Source organism: Rhineura floridana, chromosome 2 (assembly GCF_030035675.1).
Source record: "Rhineura floridana isolate rRhiFlo1 chromosome 2, rRhiFlo1.hap2, whole genome shotgun sequence".
Lineage (NCBI taxonomy): Eukaryota > Metazoa > Chordata > Lepidosauria > Squamata > Rhineuridae > Rhineura > Rhineura floridana.
In genome coordinates this window covers 2,185,608-2,206,244 of record NC_084481.1, presented here as the reverse complement: position 1 = coordinate 2,206,244, position 20,637 = coordinate 2,185,608, and the positions used below count along the sequence as shown (strand labels likewise).

Genomic DNA, 20,637 nt, shown 5'->3' with positions numbered 1-20,637 from the left:
GTAAATTTCTTCTCAAAATTCTCCTCAAGCTGCTTCCCCTGTCCCACCTCAGTATAGGGGAAGAAAAACAGGTTCTAGTATCTTTTCCTCTGAGAGAAGAAATGTAGCTTGTTGGTTGTAAATTGTGAGGAAAAACAGCCAATAGCAAAAGTGCTACTCACTTGCACTCCTTCCAATGTCTCAAGCAACTGTTCTTTATTTTAAAAAAAGTTATTAGGGACATGTTATATAACAGGAAACTCACCCCAAAAGATTCGCCTATTGATACCAATATTCTGCAGAAACAAGAATGAAAGAAAGCACTGAATTTTGATTTTTCAATGAAACTGATGTCAAAAAGACATGACATGTAAAAACCGGCACATCAGCATAAGCAACTTGCACAATATTTTCCATAAAACTCAACTTGTACCTTTTACCCAGATTTAGGAAGTGTCAACTTCATTAGCCACATACCTTGTTGAAAGGCAGCTGAATGGAAGGAAATCAATATCCATTTTCTTAACTCCCTGACCTATAACATGAGCTAAGTTTGGGAATGGGGTAGGGGGAGAATGCTCCAGAAATGGATACTATTCACTATCAATTCTTATGTTCAACCAGTCAGAGGAAAGAGTTTCGTATGGGGATGCTTCAAACATGCTGTTTCTTTGACCCCAACTAAACCAATTGTGTTGCTTCCTCCCTACCCCCTCTGATTTTCTTTGGATCCTGAAGCCCTCTTGCCAATTGCCCACTGAAACTCAGGTGAGAGACTTCATTTGGCCAAACAAGTATTAAATGAAACAGTCATGACGCTCTACTAAATGGGGCTAAAGTAGAAGTTGAAAGTCCAGGATAAAACCCAAACTTTTATTCTTTTCAGTCTAGCCATCTCTTAATTTTTTTTAAGGTTATCAAGAATATTTTTCACAGTATCTTTAAAATGTTTTCATAGAAATCAGCATAAGGAATAGAATGACATCGCAAAAGCAAGTATTTCTTACAGCTGACTAGTTATGAGCAAAACTAAATAATATAGGGTAACATTCAATTTTGCACTGAAACATCCCCTTCTGCCCCCCCCATACTGCCAAAATCTGTTCAAGAAGATCCCACAACCATTGTGCAAAGAGTGACACAGTTGGATGCCACTCTTAAGTGTTTATATAATGAAGGAACGGTAAGAGCTTGATCATTTCTGCTAAAAAATATTCTCTCTTAGTTTGCTTTAGTGCTTGATTCAGTCATTTGCTAAAAGAAATAGGTTACCAACTTTGACCTCGGTGTCATTTTGGTGGGTGACAACAGCCCTTCGGAGAATTTGTAGGGACTCTTCAAAGGTGAGATATAGATGTTGTTTCCCGCAGGAACGCGTAAGGGAGAATGAGAAAACTTGTAAGGGCTCTGAGGAATATGTGGTATGGACGATAATGTTGGAGGCTGTTAACATGAGAACATACCATTATTAACATAATTAACCTTGTTAGTCACTTGTTGCACAAAAAGGTCTCCAAGTGACTTGCAGAATATTTAAAAACATAAGCATAAGTCAAAATACATTATAATATAGATATATTCACACAAAAACACTTGCAATTCATAGCAAATACACAAAACAACCTCCCATAACAGCAACAGAAAGTTTTGGCAGAATGCCAATGGCAAAACATCACCACCATCATCACAGTCATAAAAAGCCTGCCTGGGGAAAAAGCTACATTTTTCTCTGGTACCAAAAAGATGTCAGGCAAGGGGCCAGGCGGACTTCACTGGGGAATGCATTCCACAGATAGGGAGGCACAACTGGAAAGGCTCCCTCAAAGTCCATAATGAGTACTATGGAGTTTTGCTAATTTCTGTTAACTTACACTAGACAAAGAACAGGAGCACAACTACTTACCTTATTGGAAGCATATTGCAAAATATTAGTTTTCAGCCTCTGCATGAATATTGAATTGTAGAAGACTATAATGGAATCATATTTTCCTTCTCCAACCAACACACACTTGAAAGTCTAGACAGGATTAGAAAATTAAAAGTGATCTTTTAATATTCGTATTTCCCTCCAATCTACTCCACAGCACACTCCTAATGGTAATGTGACAGGGATGCACACGCATAGCACGCGTGTGTGCCATGAGCCAAGATGGCAGCAGAGGCTGCAGCCCCTTATGGAAACCTCGGCCGTGATCTTGGTTAAGGGCAGTGCTGCACGCGCAACCGCACAGCAGCCGAGAAAGGTAGGGTGCAGCAAGGGAATGGTGGGGGCTCTGGAGGTCTTGGGGTGCGATCCGTGGCAGCGATCCTGCTGTGAATCGTGGAAGGGGAGCACCGGGGCGGGGCAGGCTTGTGCCCAAGGGCCCTGGCATGTCTGATGCCGGCCCTGGTCAAGACCCTCCTTAATTTAAGTAACTAATGCACCCACACCGTTCAGTGTATGCTATCATTTTTTTGATCATCATATTCAACTGTTTTAGAGATATAGCAGTGTATGGGGAAAACATGAGTGTTTATCTGTTTTGTTTTTAAATGGCTCTCACTGCTGGGGTACAATGGGACAGCAATTTATTTTGACCTGTCCGCACAAAGACATAATGTTTCAAAGTAATTATAAATAGAACAGGCAGCTTTAATTAAAATAGTTCTATAGAAAAAAGATGCTGAAAGGCTTTCCATACCTCTTGATTTGCATTAGTGAGTTCCTTATATGCTGTCACAATAGTTTTAAACCGGAGATCAATGTTCTTCACTTTACATATGCCATACATGGAACACATCATCATCTATTGGAAAGCAGAGAGCGGCCATCAGAACTGGTCCTCAAGAAAGCGCCTCATCTCCATCTTGCTCCTTCTCAGAGACTAAGCAATCACTCAACAAATGAAACTACCCACCTTAAGTATTTCTAGTTGCTACAGCAAATTAAACTCCTGCTTTGAATTACCTAGGATTTTAACTTATTTAAAATAGTCCAATGCCATTTTTCTATTAAAAACACCATGAAGACTCTACTTATAGAAAAGAAAGAAATGAAAACTACAGAAGACTGACGTCAGGCCACTCCTGCCAGATATATTACCTGGTCTAAATGTCTGTCTTTCATAAGTTCATATTCATTTTGCAGTGTGTGATGAAAGAGCGTCCAGATCAAATGTTCAAGTTCAGGGTGTTCAGACAGAAGACGTGAACATAAGTTTTTCAATCGCATGTAAGCCAACCAATGCACTAGAGAAGAGAAATTAGAATAATCTTCAAATTGCTGTTTTGTACATAATTTTTAATATGTTACAAGAACGTAACACAAGAGTACTGTGATTTTAAACACAACACTGCTAACAGTGTGCAGAATATCAGCATATCTTGCAAAAGAATGACATTTCTCAAGTGGATAGTTTCACATGGCCCTTTTGCATGGAAGCTGAGCCCATAGATAGAGAGACAGAGAGACAGACAGACAGATAGATAGACAGACAGACAGACAGACATGCTGTTTGGGAGTTTATAACATTTATTGTAAGTTAAATGTGTATGTGCTATACAGTCATTTCTCAGATTTTAATGAGGCAATCAGATATTTTCAGGTTTTTATTTACTTTCCAATATTAAACAATATATTTTGGCCCTGATGATAATATAAGAACTAGTTATAAATCATTTAATTCAATTTCTCCTTTTAAATAACATAGTATCACTTTCTGATCAGGGAAAGGCGATATCCTGTAAATTGCCAGATTACTCATAGCCTATCAGTCCAGTTGTTTTAATTTTGAACAGGACCAAAATATGCATATAATTTACACATGATTATTAGCATCTCCAGCAAGTATCAGAAATATTAGAATAAATCATACTGAGTTTATGCAGATTTAGATACTACTACTATACTCTATTAATGTTTTTCTTTAAATAGGCATTGATAAAATTTGTTGGAATATTTTAAAATATCCAGAGCCAGTCTTCTATCTTGAACTAAGTCTTTATTCCATTTCTTTCTAATGAAAAAGAAAGCTGCTCAATTTTTAATGTATTGTAATTTTGCTAGCAAGATTCAATGAAGAGCTTGTATTACCCAAGCTTCATCAAATTTTGATTAACCTATGCCAGCGGTTCCCAAACTTTCTCCCCCATGGACCACTTGAAAATTGCTCCAGGTCTTAGCAGACCACTGAATGGCTTTTCGGCCTGTTGTAGCAATTGTAATGCACTGTGCTAGATGCTGTATGGTTTTTGTTGAATCAAGATTAAACTCAATTCTAGTCTCCCATTAACTTTGTTGCTAATCCTCCCTACTCCTTTCGACTGCCTCCTTCCCCTGTCGCTTCTGGGCTGTCTTGCTCATCCTTCCAAGTGGAGCGCGGGGATCTAAAAGCAACAGAGCAGCTGGTGTGCCCTTGCTCCTCAAAGACCTGCCATGGACTGCCTGAATGAAGCTCAAGACCACTGGTAGTCCACGGACCACTGTTTGGGAACCCCTGGACTATACTATCAATAGTTTTGCAGAAGAGAGCTTATGCTGTGTCTAATTTGAAAGAAATGGAGCAGATATGGTCTCACATCTGCCATTCTAACCACTACATCATTATCCACTATCAGGTCCTGGATAATTTCCAAAGGGTCTTGGTTATTATTCAGCCATTTTTGTTTCCAATCTGCACAATAATTTCCTGAATCTTTGTTGTTACTGACGTGAATCTGAATCCTGAATCTTTGCTGTTAACTCAGTTGTTTGAATTTGAGTGAAATAAAAGTATTTTCACTGAAAACAACTTTGGATCTTTGTTTTTAGATGACCATAACATAACTTTTAAATCTATTCCAATATATTATTGCCCTACTATAACAATTTTGTCCTGTTTGTACCAGTCACACGGTGAAGCCAATTTAAATGCATTACAATAATTTTTGGATGCGTCTAGTGTTCTTCTGATTTATTTATTTTTTTATTTATTTATTAAATTTATATACCGCCCGACTAGCAATAGCTCTCTGGGCGGTGAACATAAAACAGCATAAAAATACAATAAATAACAAAACAATACTAAAATACAAGCAACAATCCAACACAATAAACATTTTTAAAAGTAAATCAGTGTAACTTAAAATGCTTCAGAGAATAGGAAGGTTTTGACCTGGCGCCGTTAGGAGAGCAGAGTCGGCGCCAGGCGTACTTCCCCAGGGAGACTGTTCCATAGTTCGGGGGCCACCACTGAGAAGGCCCTAGATCTTGTCATCACCCTCCAGGCCTCCCTGTGAGTTGGAACCCGGAGGAGGGCCTCCGTAGCAGAACGTAGTGCACGGGCCGGTTCATATCGGAAGAGGCGTTCCGCAAGGTATCGTGGTCCCGCACCGTATAAGACTTTATAGGTTAATACCAACACTTTGAATCTAGCCCGGAAACATATTGGCAACCAGTGCAAGCTGACCAGAACAGGTGTTATATGCTCGGACCGCTTGGTCCTTGTCAGCAATCTGGCCGCCGCATTTTGCACTAGTTGTAGCTTCCGAACTGTCTTCAAAGGTAGCCCTACGTAAAGCGCATTACAGTAATCCAAACGTGAGGTTACCAGAGCATGTACCACTGATGTAAGGTCCTCTTTACTCAAATAGGGACATAGCTGGGCTACCAACCGAAGTTGGTAAAACGCATTCCTAACCACCGAGGCTACTTGAGCCTCAAGTGAGAGGGAAGAGTCTAAAAAGACTCCCAGACTACGAACCCAGTCCTTTAGGGGGAGTGTAACCCCGTCCAGGACAGGGTATATATCCACCATCCGATCAGAGAACCCGTCCACCAACAGCATCTCAGTCTTGTCTGGATTGAGCTTCAGTTTGTTAACTCTCATCCAGTCCATTGTCGAGGCCAGGCAACGGTTCAGCAAATCGACAGCCTCACCTGAAGAAGATGAAAAGGAGAAGTAGAGCTGCGTGTCATCAGCATACTGATGACAACGCACTCCAAAACTCCTGATGACCTCTCCCAACGGTTTCATGTAGATATTAAAAAGCAGGGGGGACAAAACTGACCCCTGCGGGACCCCATATTGGAGAGCCCGCGGTGTCGAGCAATGTTCCCCAAGCACTACCTTCTGGAGACGACCCGCCAAGTAGGAGCGGAACCACTGCCAAGCAGTACCTCCAACTCCCAACTCCGCGAGCCTCTCCAGAAGGATACCATGGTCGATGGTATCAAAAGCCGCTGAGAGATCAAGGAGAATCAACAGAGTTACACTCCCTCTGTCTCTTTCCCGACATAGGTCATCGTACAGGGCAACCAAGGCTATCTCAGTGCCAAAACCGGGCCTAAAACCCGATTGAAATGGATCTAGATAATCAGTTTCATCCAATAGCGCCTGGAGCTGGCCAGCAACCACCCGTTCCAAGACCTTGCCCAGGAATGGAACATTCGCCACTGGCCTGTAGCTGTTAAAATTGTCTGGGTCCAAGGAAGGCTTTTTCAGGAGTGGTCTCACCACTGCCTCTTTCAGACAGCCCGGGACCACTCCCTCTCGTAAAGAGGCATTTATCACTTCCTTGGCCCAGCTACCTGTTCCATTCCTACTAGTTTTTATCAGCCAGGAGGGGCAAGGATCCAGTACCGAAGTGGTTGCACGTACCTGTCCAAGCACCTTGTCCACGTCCTCGAGTTGAACCAACTGAAGCTCATCCAACAAAACAGGACAAGACTGTGCTCCGGACATCTCACTAGGATCTACTGCTATAACTTGAGAGTCTAGGTCCCGGCGGAAAAGTACTTTAGAAGAGGCTCTAGGGTAGGTGTTCTCAATCTTTTTGACCCTGAGGGCGCACAGAACTTTGAGAAACTGTCTTTGCACTACAAGATGGTTCCCATGGGGAGTCCAGTTAGTCACAAGATGGCTGACATGGGGGCTTGGCTAGTCACAAAGGATAAGGAGCTTGCCCAATAAACTGAGTACAAGGCAGAGATTGGAGTTGAGCCTGAAATGCCAAACCATATATGTGACTCCACAAAGCACAACAAAATGTTCACAGAAGGCACACTGGTGATGTTCTGAGGCACATACACCACCCAAACACAGGTAACCTCCCAGCCCCTGGGTCACTCCCTGCTGCCCTCCACACAAGAAATACAGCTTTAGAAAGGTAGTATATGAACCTGATTAAGTATAAAAAAATCAGGACCAATAGAGAAGTTTCACTTTGATGCTCTAGCCTGGCAAATGTTAAAAGAGAATTCTGCTAGCTGTTAATCACATGTGGTGGGGGAAGGGTATCGCCAGATATATGTAAATAGCTGCACTGAACATTTTACAAGAAAATTATATCTGTATAGAGTTTGCATAGTATTACAATTAGTTTCATAATATTACAATTTTACAATATCCTTCAGGACTATTTTTACATTGCAATTTTTTAAAAAGAAGAAACCGTGTTCTATATTCTCCAAATATATCAGCTTGGATCGTAAGTGTCCATTGCATAAACAGAAGGAATTTCTGCTCACCCATGGGGATAACCAGTCCCCCACATGTCATTTCAGAGGCTCTCCCAATTGGCCTTGGGGGAGCACAAGGTGATACAGCAGGAAAAGGCTCCACACAACATTGCATGCAGTTCTTTGGATCCAGGCAACAGGATTTATTTCTCATTAATATACCAGTTACCAACCTTGTTCTACCGTTCAGGACTGAAGCTGGCTCCCTTCCTTCTCCCCTCCATCATGTACTTCTTCCCAGTACTTTCCATAGAATCATATAGAATCATAGAAGAGTAGAGTTGGAAGGGGCCTATAAGGCCACTGAGTCCAAGCCCCTGCGCAATGCAGGAATCCAATTCAAAACATACCTGACAGGTGGCTGTCCAGCTGCCTCTTGAATGCCTTCAATGTTAGAGAGCCCACCATCTCCCTAGGAAATTGGTTCATTGTTGTACCACTCTGAACAGTTAGGAGGTTTTCCCTGATGTTCAGACGAAACCTGGCTTCCTGTAACTTGAGCCAAATTATTCTGTAGTCCTGAACTCTGGGATGATCGAGAAGAGATCCTGGCCCTCCTCTGTATGGCAACCTTCAGGTTCTTGAGGAGTGCTACCATATCTCCGTCAGTCTTCTCTTCTCAAGGCTAAAAATGCCCGGTTCTTTCGTTCTCTTCTCATAGGGCTTTGTTTTAGTCCCGATTATCCTTGCACCCTCCTCTGAACCTGTTCCAGTTTGCCTACATCCTGCTTAAAGTACAGTGTCCAGAACTGGAGGCAGTACTCAAGATGAGGCCTAACCAGTGCCTTACAGAGGGGCACTAGTACTTCATGTGATTTGGAAACAATACGTCTGTTAATGCAACCTAAAATAGCCTTTGTCTTTTTTGCAGCACATCATACTGTTGGCTCATATTCAGCTTGTGATCAACAACAATTCCAAGATCCTTCTTGCATTTAGGATTGCTGAGCCTATTATTATTATTGTTGTTGTTGTTGTTATTGTTATTATTAATTACATTTATACCCCGCCTTTATTTTCATGATAGAAACCCAAGGGGGCTTACATTCTGCATCTTATAACCTTTCTCCTAGGTGTAGAATTTTATTCTTATCCCCGTTAAATTTCATTCTGCTGTTTTCAGCCCAATGCTCCAGCCTATCAAGATCACTTTGAATGTTGTTTCTGACCACCAGGTTATTAGCTATTGCCATTTTGTGTCATCTGCAAATTTGATGAGCATTCCCTGCACCTCCTCATCCAAGTCATTAATAAAACTGTTGAAGAGCCCTGGACCCAGCACCAAGCCCTGCAGTACACTACTTGTTACCTCCCCCAGAGCCGCCCCTAGGCACCGGGAAGTGGGGCAGTTGCCCCGGCCCCCACGCTTTGGGGGGACCCGTGCTTGGCGATCCGAGAAGCTGGGATGCGGTGGGGTTTTTCCTCTCTCTTCAGCCACGCAGCGGCCGTCTCACCAGCTGCTTCCCAAGCTGATTTTAGGTGGGAGGTTTGAATCCCCTGCCTGCTCTTCCGCTGCGTGTCTGAGTCAGTGGCTTCCCTGTGCCGCCACCTCTCATCAGCTATGAAGCAGGTGTGCGGCGCTTAGCCAGCTGATTTTAGGCGGGAGGTTTGAGGTTTAGTTAGGAAGATAAAGATGGGAAAATATGCCTAGAAATAGACTGCCATATCTAGCAGATATCAACAAAGGGAAGACAGATGTCGAGACCAGTGAAGAAATGGATATGTATGGAACAGGTTGACTAGAGGCCTATTCCCTGAAGTGAAGGTAATCATATTTGTATTTAATAGGTTGTTAGCCTCATATGTAAATATTATAATTACATATATTCGTAAATAAAACCTCTCTCTCTCTCTATAAATATATATATAGAGAGAGAGAAACAATGTGGAGGGGGGCAACTATGCTTTTGCCCCTGGCCCCGCACATGCTAAGGGTGGGCCTGACCTCCTCACATCCATTGATAATCACTGAGTACGATTCTGTAGCCAACTGTGGATCCACCTGATAGTTCTTCCATCCAGCCCACATTTAGCTAGCTTGCTAATCAGAATATCATGGGGCACTTTGCTGAAACTGAGGTATATAATATCCACAGCATTCCCACAGTCTACCAGGGAGGTTACCCAATCAAAAATGAGATAAGATTAGTTTGGCAGGATTTGTTCTTGATAACTTCATGTTGGCTTCTAGTAATCATTGCATTGTTTTCAAAGTGCTTACAGATCGACCGCTTTATAATCTGCTCCAGAATTTTCCCAGGGATCAATGACTGTAGTTCCCAGGTTCCTCCTTTTTGCCCTTTTTGAAGATAGGGACAACATTAGCTCTCCTCCAGTCCTCCAGCACTTCACCAGTCCTCCACAATTTCACAAAGCTAATAGCCAGCGGTTCCAAGAGTTCTTCAGCCAGCTCCTTCAATACTCTAGGATGCAGTTCATCAGGCCCTGGAGATTTGAACTCATTCAAAGTGTTTAGGTATTCCTTGACCATTTTCAATCTCAAGCTGCAATCCTGCCCCTTCATCTTAATGTTTCCCAGGAGGGTCATAGACCCTCTTTTGGGAGAAGACTGAGCCAATGTAGGAAATGAGCATTTCTGCCTTTTCTTTGGCATCTGTTATCATTTTGCTATTCTCAATGAGTAGCTGTGCCACCATTTCTTTTCTTTATGTCTTTTACTATGGATGTACCTGAAGAAAGCTTTTTTGTTGCTTTTAGCATCCCTCGCTAACCTCAGCTCGTTCTCAGCTTTAGCCTTCCTGATGCCATCCCTGCAATTCTGTGATACCTGCCTGTACTCTTCCTTTGTGGCCTCCTTTTGCTTTCCTGTATGTGTCCTTTTTCGTTTTGAAGTCATCACTAAGCTTTTTGTGAAGCCACAAAAAGCTTCTTCCACTGTTTCCCCCCTCTTTTCCTTGATGGAATTCCAATTCCAATAGATTTATTTTTTTTAGAAACCCCCACCCATCTTGGACTTCTTTTCTCATTAGGGTCACTTGCCATGGAACCGTACTTATTATACAGCCACAAGAGTGGCTGTATACTATAGCCGGCATGGATTTTTCACATTCTGCAATGTTAAATTGAAAATATCCCCCCTTCCCATAAGCTCATTTCAAAACAAAACCTTACAAAACTTACAGTCCTAAACTCAGAAACGCTTGCTTAACAATCCTCTCAATTTTCATGGCAATACACAAAGCACTCAGAGAGAACAGAGAGTTCAAAGCCCAAAGAGAGAGGGAAAAAAACCCAGACCCCTTTTGGACTTTCTTCTCTGAGAGTTCTCACAATCTGTTGAAATTCATTAAAAACCAGCCATGTTCACAGAGGACCTGTAATCCTGTTACTGACCTTGCCCCATACTCTGACCTTCATCTTCTGCAGTTTAAAAGTTAAAAAAAATGCCTGCCTGATTTTTAATTAATTTAAGAAATTTTGCATTGAACTGAATGATAATGTCCGGCATGCTCAGTAAGAACCAACTGTCAGTGTTCTAAAAGCCAGCCTCACAGCTGCTTGGCTTGCCTAATCAGCGGGCCACACCCACACCAGACTTTGATTTCATGTGAGACAGTCATGGCTTCCTCCAGAGAATCCTGGGAAGTGTAGTTTGTGAAGGGTGCTTAGAGGAGACTGCTATTCGCCTGACAGAGCTCCAGTGGCCAGATGGTTTAACAGTCAGCCACTCAGATTGAAGGTCTGTGAGGGGAACAAGGCATCTCCTAGCAACTCTTAGCACCTTTCACTAACTACATAATGATTATGTCTGTAATAAACAGGCTGTAGCCAGACTTCCACTCACATAAGGGGACTTCACCTTCCTTTTCTCCCCCTTGCAGTCCTCTTCATGCCCTGAAGATCTGCTCCAGAGGGGGGGGGGGCTTCTGAAGCAGATTTTAGGGGCCCACGGTGGGGATGTACCAGGAAAGAGAGAAAGGTGAAGTCCTGTTGCATTGGGGTGACTCAAAATAAAAATACATTACCAAAAAAAAAAAAAAAAATTACGAACCTTTTTTGTAGAACAGTGAGAGAGAGGTAGATTTATATAGTTTTTGAGGATGATTTACCAATGCAGGCTGAGAATCTGGAGGTGTATATATCAAAGTGGAAGAAGCTTTTTTCTTGGGAGATTTTGTTGGGGAGAGATACCTATGGAAATGACACAAATAAAATCAACAAAAATGACTAACAATGAACATCTTCAGATTATCTCACATCCCACTCCACAAACATTTGTTGTAACAATTCCGAAGTCATACCCTGGATGACTGGATTCATTAGTTCAATTCGAAACCTACTCCCAATGACGATCACCAAAACTGTCACTGGTAGAGTCGCAAAATCATACCAAAGAAATTATGAACCATGCCAAATGAACTCTGTGATGTTCAGATAAGTTTGACACAAAGGGCTGGTTGACAAGTATGTGAGCCCTTTAGGGGTGAACAGAAATTGACCATCACTGGTGCAGAGCCATCAATATGCCAGAACTGGCACCTCCACAGTGGGCTCCACATGTAAATGAGGCTGCTGCAGCATGTGCAAGTGAGGCAGCTTGAGGAAGGTCCTTTCGTTGTTAGCATTTCAAGCAACAATGAGGTGAAGAAGTGACTTTTCATCTTCTCTAAGGGTGTCTTACTAAATTTATGTTTTGTAAATACATAAATGTATTCGTTTTTATTAATTTGTTTTCATTGTAAACTGCCTTGGGAGCATTATGGCTGAAATGAAGTCTATAAATATAAAAACAGTGTTCAGATCGGGAGAACAGGTCATTCCGTAAGTAAAACAGAGGTGCAATTTCACTTACCTACAAAATTCCCATGACGGGACAAAGAAGTCTTATCTAGGACAGCATCTCCTCTTGGCAGGTTGCTAAGATACCAAGGGGAGGGGCTACTCAGCTTTCCAGACCAAACCCAGCACACTAAGTCTCTTTAGCCCTATTAAGCCTCTCCAATACAATACACGTCTAGAACAAACCACTCTGGAGAAAATATTAAAGGAGGACATATCTGGAACTGAAACTTTCTAACAGCATGGATCTCAGAACTGATCTCAAAGGTAAGAAAGAGACAATCTTCTCTGCTACCTCAAACAATGGACCATTACAGGCAAACAAAATTCCCTTTGTGGGAATTGGGGGAGAGACATAAGCAGGAGAGATAAGCAGAGTAAAGCCCAAAAAATCCACAGATTTCACATCTATCTAACTTAATATTTGAGTAAGCTACAAAGTTCAACTTATATGCCTGGAGTATGCATGGACCTTCAAGATGTTCCGAAGGCACTCCTCTGAAGGTGCAGGTACACAGTTTGGGGTACTCCACGATCCATCTCTGTCACTGGAGGCTAAAGTGAACTCTCTGGCCAGGAGCGCTTTCTGCCAGCTTTGGCTGGGATGCCAACTGCAACCGTTCCTGGACTGTGATAGCCTGACCACAGTGGTCCATGCATTAGTAAACTAAAGACCCGATTATTGTAATGCGCTTTATGTGGAGCTACGATTGTATCTGGTCCAGAAGCTGCAACCTGTGCAGAAAGCAGCAGCCAGACTGCTTACAGGAGCAGATTACCTGCAACATGTTACCCTGGCTGCTGAAAGAGCTGCACTGGTTGCCAATCTGCTACTGGACCAGGTTCAAGGTACTCGTGTTAATTCACAAAGCCTTAAACAACTTGGGGCCAAAGAACTTTAAGGACAGTCTGACTCCCTATGTTCAGTCTTGATCTCTGAGATCTTCTGATGGGGCACTCTTGGTCGTTTTCCATACCCCTGAAGTTTGGCTGGCCTCCACCAGGGACTGAGCCTTTAGTGTGGCAGGCCTTGCCCTGTGGAACTCACCACCACCACCATCATCCCTTTCCTCCCGTGAGTCCAGGGAGGCAAACAAAACACTAAAAAGACTCTAAAACATCTTAAAAACAGACTTTAAAATATATTAAAACATTTTTAAAAAACAAAAGATCTATAAAAATATCTTTTAAAAACAACTTTAAAATATCTTAAAAAGCAATTGCAGCACAAATGCAGACTGGGATAAGGTCTTTACTTAAAAGGCTGGTTGAAAGAGGAAGGTCTTCAGTAAGCACTGAAAAGATAACGCAGGTGGTGCCTGTCTAGTATTTAAGGGGAGGGAATTCCAAAGAGGTTCCAATGGAGGTTTGGCAGGAACTATCCTTTCTTTCTCCTGAAAACTGAACTTTTAAAACAGATCTTTTAATATGAATTTTCTTTTCTAACCAATGCAGTACTTATGGATATTTTCAGTGTTTTTAATGTTTTGGTTTTTTTGGTTTTTAATTATATTTTTGTACATTGTAATGCCACCTTGATACACTTTTATGAAAAGTGCTGTTTATAAATATTTAAATAAATAAATAAATAAATAAATAAATAAGGGGTAGAGGCAATCTCTGAGGTACCCTGGCTCCAAGTTGTTTAGGGCTTTGTATACTAACTCAAGAATCTTAAGCTTTGCCTGGTAGCATATAGCCAGGCAGTGCTTTCAGCAGTGGTGTAACATGCTCTCGGTAGTCCACTCCAGTCAGCAGCCTACTTGCTGCCATCTGCACTAGTTGCAGCTTCTGAGCAACCCAAAGGGTAGTCCCACACAGAGCACATTGCCATAATACATTCTCAAGGTTACCAGCATGTGGACCACTGTGGTTAAGCTATCTCAGTCCAGGAACAGCCGTAGCTGGTGTACCAGCTAAGCTGGTAAAGGTACTCCTTACTTGACCTGTGCATGAGAGGAATGGCAAACTGTTCCTCTCTTCCCAGAGGGTCCTTCGGGATCCACCCTTCCTTGGTAAAGAACAAATAAACAAACAACACATATACAGACATTTAACGTACATTATAATACCTTGAAACCTCCATGGCTCCTGACGTTGTTAACAACAAAATTTTGGCCAACTAAAGAAAACCCCACAAATCAAACCACCCAAAAACATGCGCAGCAGATCAAATTGGCAAGTGCGAGAACAAGTGGGAACAAAAAGTGGTGGATCAGGATTAAACGACGGACTATGAGAAAGCAAGCAGATCGGAACCATGCAGCGAACCCCATCCCTGCTCAGTAGCAGACTGCATGCTTTGCATTGAGAACCCTTGCCTGAGATTTTAGAAAATAGTTTCCAATCAGACAAGGTGGATGGGCTGATGGGCTGTTTTAGTATTTTTACATGATCATATGAATCTGCCCATAATTTTACTTACAGATCTGCAGCAGTGTGATTATGCTGAAGAGGCTGAGTAAAACAGCTGGTAGGTTCAGGCTGGTCAGGCAGCCCATCTCGCTCCTTTGACTGTTTTATAAGCTCAAACAATGGTGAATCCTAAACAAACAAACCCAGACATAAAATAAGAATTACTTTACTTATTGGAATTATTTTTAAGTTTTAAACAACTGAAAATAAAATAGCATCTGAAACAGGAAGAGCCTTCTACAATAGAAGTAGCCGGTCTGCATGTATTAGACTGACAGTTAACTCTTGGATATGTGGTAGCTGCCAAATTTTCAGTACAGTAGGGCCCCACTCTTACGGTGGGTTATGTTCCAGACCCCCGCTGAAAAGCAAAAATCGCTGAAAAGCGGAACTCATTGAATAGAAGGGTACGCGATGCCCGAAAACTGCCGTAAAAGTGGAACAAGCGTCGTATGAGTGGGGCTTTAGTCTAATTGCGTCTAACTGAGACCGCTGCATTAGCAAAGTGCTGTAAAGCGACGCACCGTAAAGTGGGGCCCTACTGTATTTTTTTAAAAGCTGCATATTTAAATATTCAAATTACTAAACCAGGACATAGCATGAAACATAAAATGCCTGAATAAGGTAATGGCTATTAAAAACATCCCATGTTTTATACACTTACATGTTACTTGCCCACCTCTCTTTTCATTCCCGTCCAATTCCCATTCTTTACACTTTGGTGAACGCATGCAGTGTACAAATCTGCTTGAGCTTTTTAACAACACACGAGTAGTAGTTCAATCACACCATTAAGTAGGTATTGAAGAAAACAGCAAGCAATGTCTAGTAAAGCTTTTAGAGATATAATGAGGCAGAAGCAACACTGGGTGTGTGGACCAACTCATGACTTTCAGTAGAGGGTTAGTGATTTCACACCTAACTGGCCTGGCTACCCATTAAAAATACAAAATTATGGGGGCATTCCAGTTGTCTCAAGCTGTTCCTTCTAGCCTTTCAATCATTAGCTGAGACAAGAAAATACTAAAAATACAATTCTTTATTTCTTTGTAATGATGGACTGACAACTCAATGTAATCAGCATGTGACAAAGGCAGAAGAATACCGTATCTGAAAAGAGCAGGACTCAAGTGTCTTATCTATTTTAAAATGTACCATTAACTCTGTTAAAGGAGAAACTTTTGAAAGGAACAAGTTCTTCATATTTGAAGTGGGAACTTCTGAAAGAAAGTTACAAGCCAGGCTCACTTCATGATGGTGAGGACCTGGACTTGTGACTTCAAATGGGCATCATAGCTTCTTTCTGCAGCAGTCGGAGAGGTGCAACAGTAAAGTTTCTACCTTCCACAGTAGTCTCTAAGGTTACCTGGAAAAAACTTCCATTGAAATAGGATTGACTTCAGAGTAATAAAGCAGAAGTATTTAGCCAAACAAATTTATTTGGCCAAGAGTTTAAGGCAGGAGTCTTTCCTGGCTACCTCAAGACATCAGGGACTGAACCCGAGACCTTTTGCATGCCTTTTGCACAAAGGCCTTTTGAACAAATGATCGTTGCAGACTGCCACACCCTTTGAATAGTACTTTGAACTCCCATTCCGTTCACTTTTATCTATGGAAAACATTTACTTGACTGGGTTTGTGAGTAAACATTATCTTAAATTACTTTTCAACACTTTTAAGATACACTTTACGTTGCTAGATTTATACATTATTTTTAACATGATTTCTTATTTTTTAAGAAATTGTTGAAGTCATGGAATTTGTTGCTTAATCTTCTGTCATTGACTGCAAAATAGTCGAGTCAATCATTAAGTACTAGCTCAGGTAAATATAGCCCCAGTTTATTGATAACAAAATAATACATTAATAAAGGGGCTTGACCAAGGGCACACCAGCAGGAAAAAAACTGAAAGCTCTCTTCCTGGCTCTTCTGACCTGTGCAGCAGTTTTAAAAGAACAAACGCCCAGTTTTGTATGTCTGACAATGCTTTTTAAGTCACCAACACTTACACTTGTGAAAATTTAGTACTGTCAAACTGTTGACTTTTTTAAAAAAAAAGTTGTTCATTCCCTGAGGCCCATGATCGCTTGGGCAGAAAAACAAGATTTCAGATTTTTCTGTCCTGTGAATCAATTCCTACTGAAATAAAAACCTTAAGAACTTAACTGAGGGCATTAAGAACAACCTTCCCATTTAGGTTCTTGAAGAAAATAGCACAGAAGAGTGCATGATCATTATATTTTGTATGCCTTACATTTTTCTGATATTGGAATGCACACCTCCACTCTCTCTCTCACACACACACCACAAGTTAAAACACACTGGTTTGGATCCCAAGCTAACCGTGCAATTCTATGAATGCCTGCCCAGAATAAGTCCCATGGGGGTATAAAGGAGCTTACGGCAGGTCAGTGGATACAGTATAGCATTGCAGCCTTAGATTACAATCACATCCACATTTACCTGGGAAAAAACCCACAATTCTATGGCACTAACTTTTGAATAGGCGCATATATGATGCACCATTAAGGAAGTTTATGGAAGATTTTTCCTTGCTTTCTGTAAATGTATCTTAGGATATCTATTTTAGGAATTTATCTTAGGATACAAACCAATCCCCTCACAAAATAAGATCTCCTAAAGTAAAAAATCCCAGTTGTTATGAATCTTGGGTTTTGAACACATCCTGTAAAAAGCTTACTGTTTACACCAAGTATGAAAATAGAATTAAAAGGACCAGCAACACATTTATAGCAATTTTACTCATTTTCTTTAGTTGAAAAAAATGCTCCCCAAATAGTTTACTTCCTCTTCTCCGAGGCATTTTAGCATGTGTTTTAAATTGTTTTAAATTTTAAAACTGTGTTTTAAATTGTTTTTAAAATATGTGTTTTAAATTGTATATCTGTTTTAATGTTTTTGATTGCTGTAAACCACCCAGACAGCTTCGGCAGCCCCACGTAGAGTGCATTGCAGTAATCTAATTTAATATAGAAATATGTTTATGTTTAAAGCTGGTAATAAACTTAACAAAAAAAAACCCTAAAATGATTGACAGCCAAAGAAATGAAACTGAAATGTCTCTAAAATCGGCTTAAATATACTTTAGAAGGCACTTCTAGCTTCCAAAAGAATAAGTTTTTGTTCTGCCAGTCATCACCTGAATGCTTCCTAGTATAAATATATTTCTGACAAGCAAAGAATTAAAACAACTTCACAAAAGAACTGAAAGTTGACACCTTCCTTTCTGTAGTCCAGCCTCCTCTTCCTGTAATGTCAATTTACAAGCTGAGCAATCATAGGTGTGGTTTGTGTGTGCGCGTGCGTGTTTTTGCCTTCTCTCATTAAGCAAACCCACAATATAATTGGCAGCTTTGGAGAGAGCTTAAATTCTGCAAGAAAATACTTGCTTTGGAATTTTATTCTTCTGCTTGCTTTCTACTCTGTGGGGTCAGCAAACAAGCTGAAAAGCTTATTTAACAGCACAAAAGCAAGAAAAATGCCAGCAGAGTACTAACACAAGGAAGCCCGTTGGGGAGCTTCAATTCTTATTCCTTGCAAGGAACTTTGAAGCGGATTTATTTGCAGTATTTTCTACAGTACTACAGGAAGGATCAACCTCTACAGCAACATGTGAAGAAGTCAACCTTAATTATACATTATTTGTGGACAAGGAGATGCTTACTGCTGTCCAGCTTTGGCTATATGAACTATTATGGCATTTGGAAGAAAATAATTATTTGCTGATGACCAGTGGAATGCTCTCTTCAATACTTAATAATTCAGCTGTGAAGTTTTAAAGCCAAGCTGAACACATACGAAATCATCCAAGGACCACATTTACACACCTTACCTGAGGATTTTACTGTGGCTACAGCGAAATAAAAGGTACGGCTGTACTAAAGAAACACCTAGTTGTAACTATTAACTGCCATGATGATGCTAAGCTCCAACTGTTCTACTGAAGATTCCTTTAAGTATACTTTGTATGGATGTGTGTTTAGTATGGTATTTGTCCTTGGTTTAATATCAAATTGTGTTGCTATATACATTTTCACCTGCAGATTAAAAGTACGAAATGAAACAACTACTTATATGCTTAATTTAGCAATATCGGACCTGCTTTTTGTTTTTACATTGCCCTTCAGGATTTATTATTTTACAACAAAAGACTGGCCATTTGGAGACATACTCTGCAAGATTTCTGTCACGCTATTTTATATAAACATGTATGGAAGCATTTTCTTTCTGACTAGCATAAGCATTGACCGCTTTTTAGCTATTGTACATCCAATGCGATCTAAGACTATTCGAACAAAAAGAAATGCAAAGATTGTCTGCATCACAGTCTGGATAATTGTGATAGCAGGAAGTACACCAGCAAGCTTTTTTCAATCCACCAATGCTCGTGTAAGCACAGGAGGAGTCACCCAAAATACATGTTTTGAAAATTTTTCTGAAGCAGTTTGGAAAGTCTATCTTTCAAGGATTGTCATCTTCATTGAAACTGTAGGATTTTTTATTCCACTGATACTGAATGTTACTTGTTCCACAATGGTTTTAAGAACTTTAAATAAGCCAGTTACACTTAGTAGGAATAAATTAAGCAAAAAGAAAGTCCTCAGAATGATTTTTGTTCATTTGCTGATATTCTGTTTCTGTTTTGTGCCATATAATATTACCTTAATACTCTATTCACTCATGAGAACACAAACATGGATTAACTGTTCGGTAGTTGCTGCTGTCAGGGCTATGTATCCAGTCACACTGTGTATTGCAGTTTCAAACTGTTGCTTTGACCCTATCGTTTATTATTTCACTTCAGACACCATTCAAAATTCAATAAAAATGAAGAGCCGGTCAACTAGAAGAAACTATTACAGAGTCTCTGAAACTCAAGTTCCTGACAAACTCATTCAACATGGTCTCCAGACCTTAAAAACAAGAATATTTGACATTGAATCTACAATATAAATGGAGTTGAGAGAACTGGAAAAAGAAAAATGAACATTTCTTGATCTGTGGGGTTTCTGTTTCTTTGTATAAAGAGATGCATACCACAACACAGATTATATTGATTAAAGTGATTATTTTAAACTAGTCTCTCTCAAGTTATAAGTTATATTCTAATGAGAAGTTTCCATGTTTCATCCCTGTGGGGATAATGAACATAAAAAGGAATTCCCCACTCTTTCTTCCAATTTAGCACATCAGAAAAAGTGAACAGTATTCTAAGACTGGCCACATTTACATCTCTTGCTTAGACCTTTGACACAGGGTAGTTTCACTTTCCCTGATCTCAGCTTGCTGTATTGTCCAAACCTGGGATCTGTGGTTTATAACAGTCTCTGTTCACTAGCCAGTTTCATAACCCAGACTGAAATTAGCTTGTTTCGAAATTGACCAGTTTCTTATAAACCACAATCCCAAACAGAGTAAGCAAGATGCAACACTGTCCAAGTCTTCCTCCCACCAGCATGCTGTGCCAACGAAACCACTATCTACACGAACTGTTAGGACAATTTCAGTTACAAATGAAGTTATGAATTCCTTTCAGTTAGTCAAATCACAGCATATGTAACTATCCTGTCAGTCTGCTTTCCTTAAACTCTCAGCCTAGCAAGTCTTTATTTTCAGCATTTCTGCCTTGAATTTCATTGTTTCATATACAGCATCTCACCTTTGAGTAATTCATATTTTCACAGTTCAGCTCTACCAAACAGGTTCAATGGGTTGTATGAAATGAAATCACTGTATATGACAGAAAGACTTCTTCAATGGAGCTTCCCTTCCCTCTCTGTCTCCCCCCCCACTGACCCCAAATCTGCTCCCGAGGGCTGGGGAAACCCTGGGAGTAGATTTGGGGTGATAGGAGGCGGAAAGGGAGGAGAAGTCTCATTGTGCTCACAGAAGCCATTAGGATACAACCCAATATGATTTGGTCAGAGCTTGGAAAAGTTACTTT

At 40.7% G+C, this 20,637-nt stretch overlaps 2 protein-coding genes across 5 annotated transcripts in view; one reads left to right on the top strand and one right to left on the bottom strand.

Moving 5' to 3' along the window:
* The window catches only part of RB1 (RB transcriptional corepressor 1), an 89,765-nt gene that overhangs the window by 9,588 nt on the left and 59,540 nt on the right, over positions 1–20,637 (bottom strand). For 2 of the 4 annotated variants that reach the window (XM_061607587.1, XM_061607588.1), the window contains 7 exons: positions 14,682–14,800; positions 11,469–11,608; positions 3,062–3,207; positions 2,661–2,765; positions 1,883–1,996; positions 1,256–1,422; positions 245–275 (listed from right to left, as the gene is read on the bottom strand). In XM_061607587.1, the coding sequence (XP_061463571.1) occupies positions 245–275; positions 1,256–1,422; positions 1,883–1,996; positions 2,661–2,765; positions 3,062–3,207; positions 11,469–11,608; positions 14,682–14,800 (822 nt within the window). Of the gene's footprint in view, positions 1–244; positions 276–1,255; positions 1,423–1,882; positions 1,997–2,660; positions 2,766–3,061; positions 3,208–9,677; positions 9,857–11,468; positions 11,609–14,681; positions 14,801–20,637 lie in introns of those variants that run through there. The other 2 variants (XM_061607589.1, XM_061607590.1) reach the window with 2 other exon arrangements.
* On the top strand, positions 18,016–19,740 carry LPAR6 (lysophosphatidic acid receptor 6). The gene has a single exon (XM_061612837.1). The coding sequence runs from the start codon at positions 18,606–18,608 to the stop codon at positions 19,644–19,646; it is 1,041 nt and encodes a 346-aa protein (XP_061468821.1). The 5' UTR covers positions 18,016–18,605; the 3' UTR covers positions 19,647–19,740.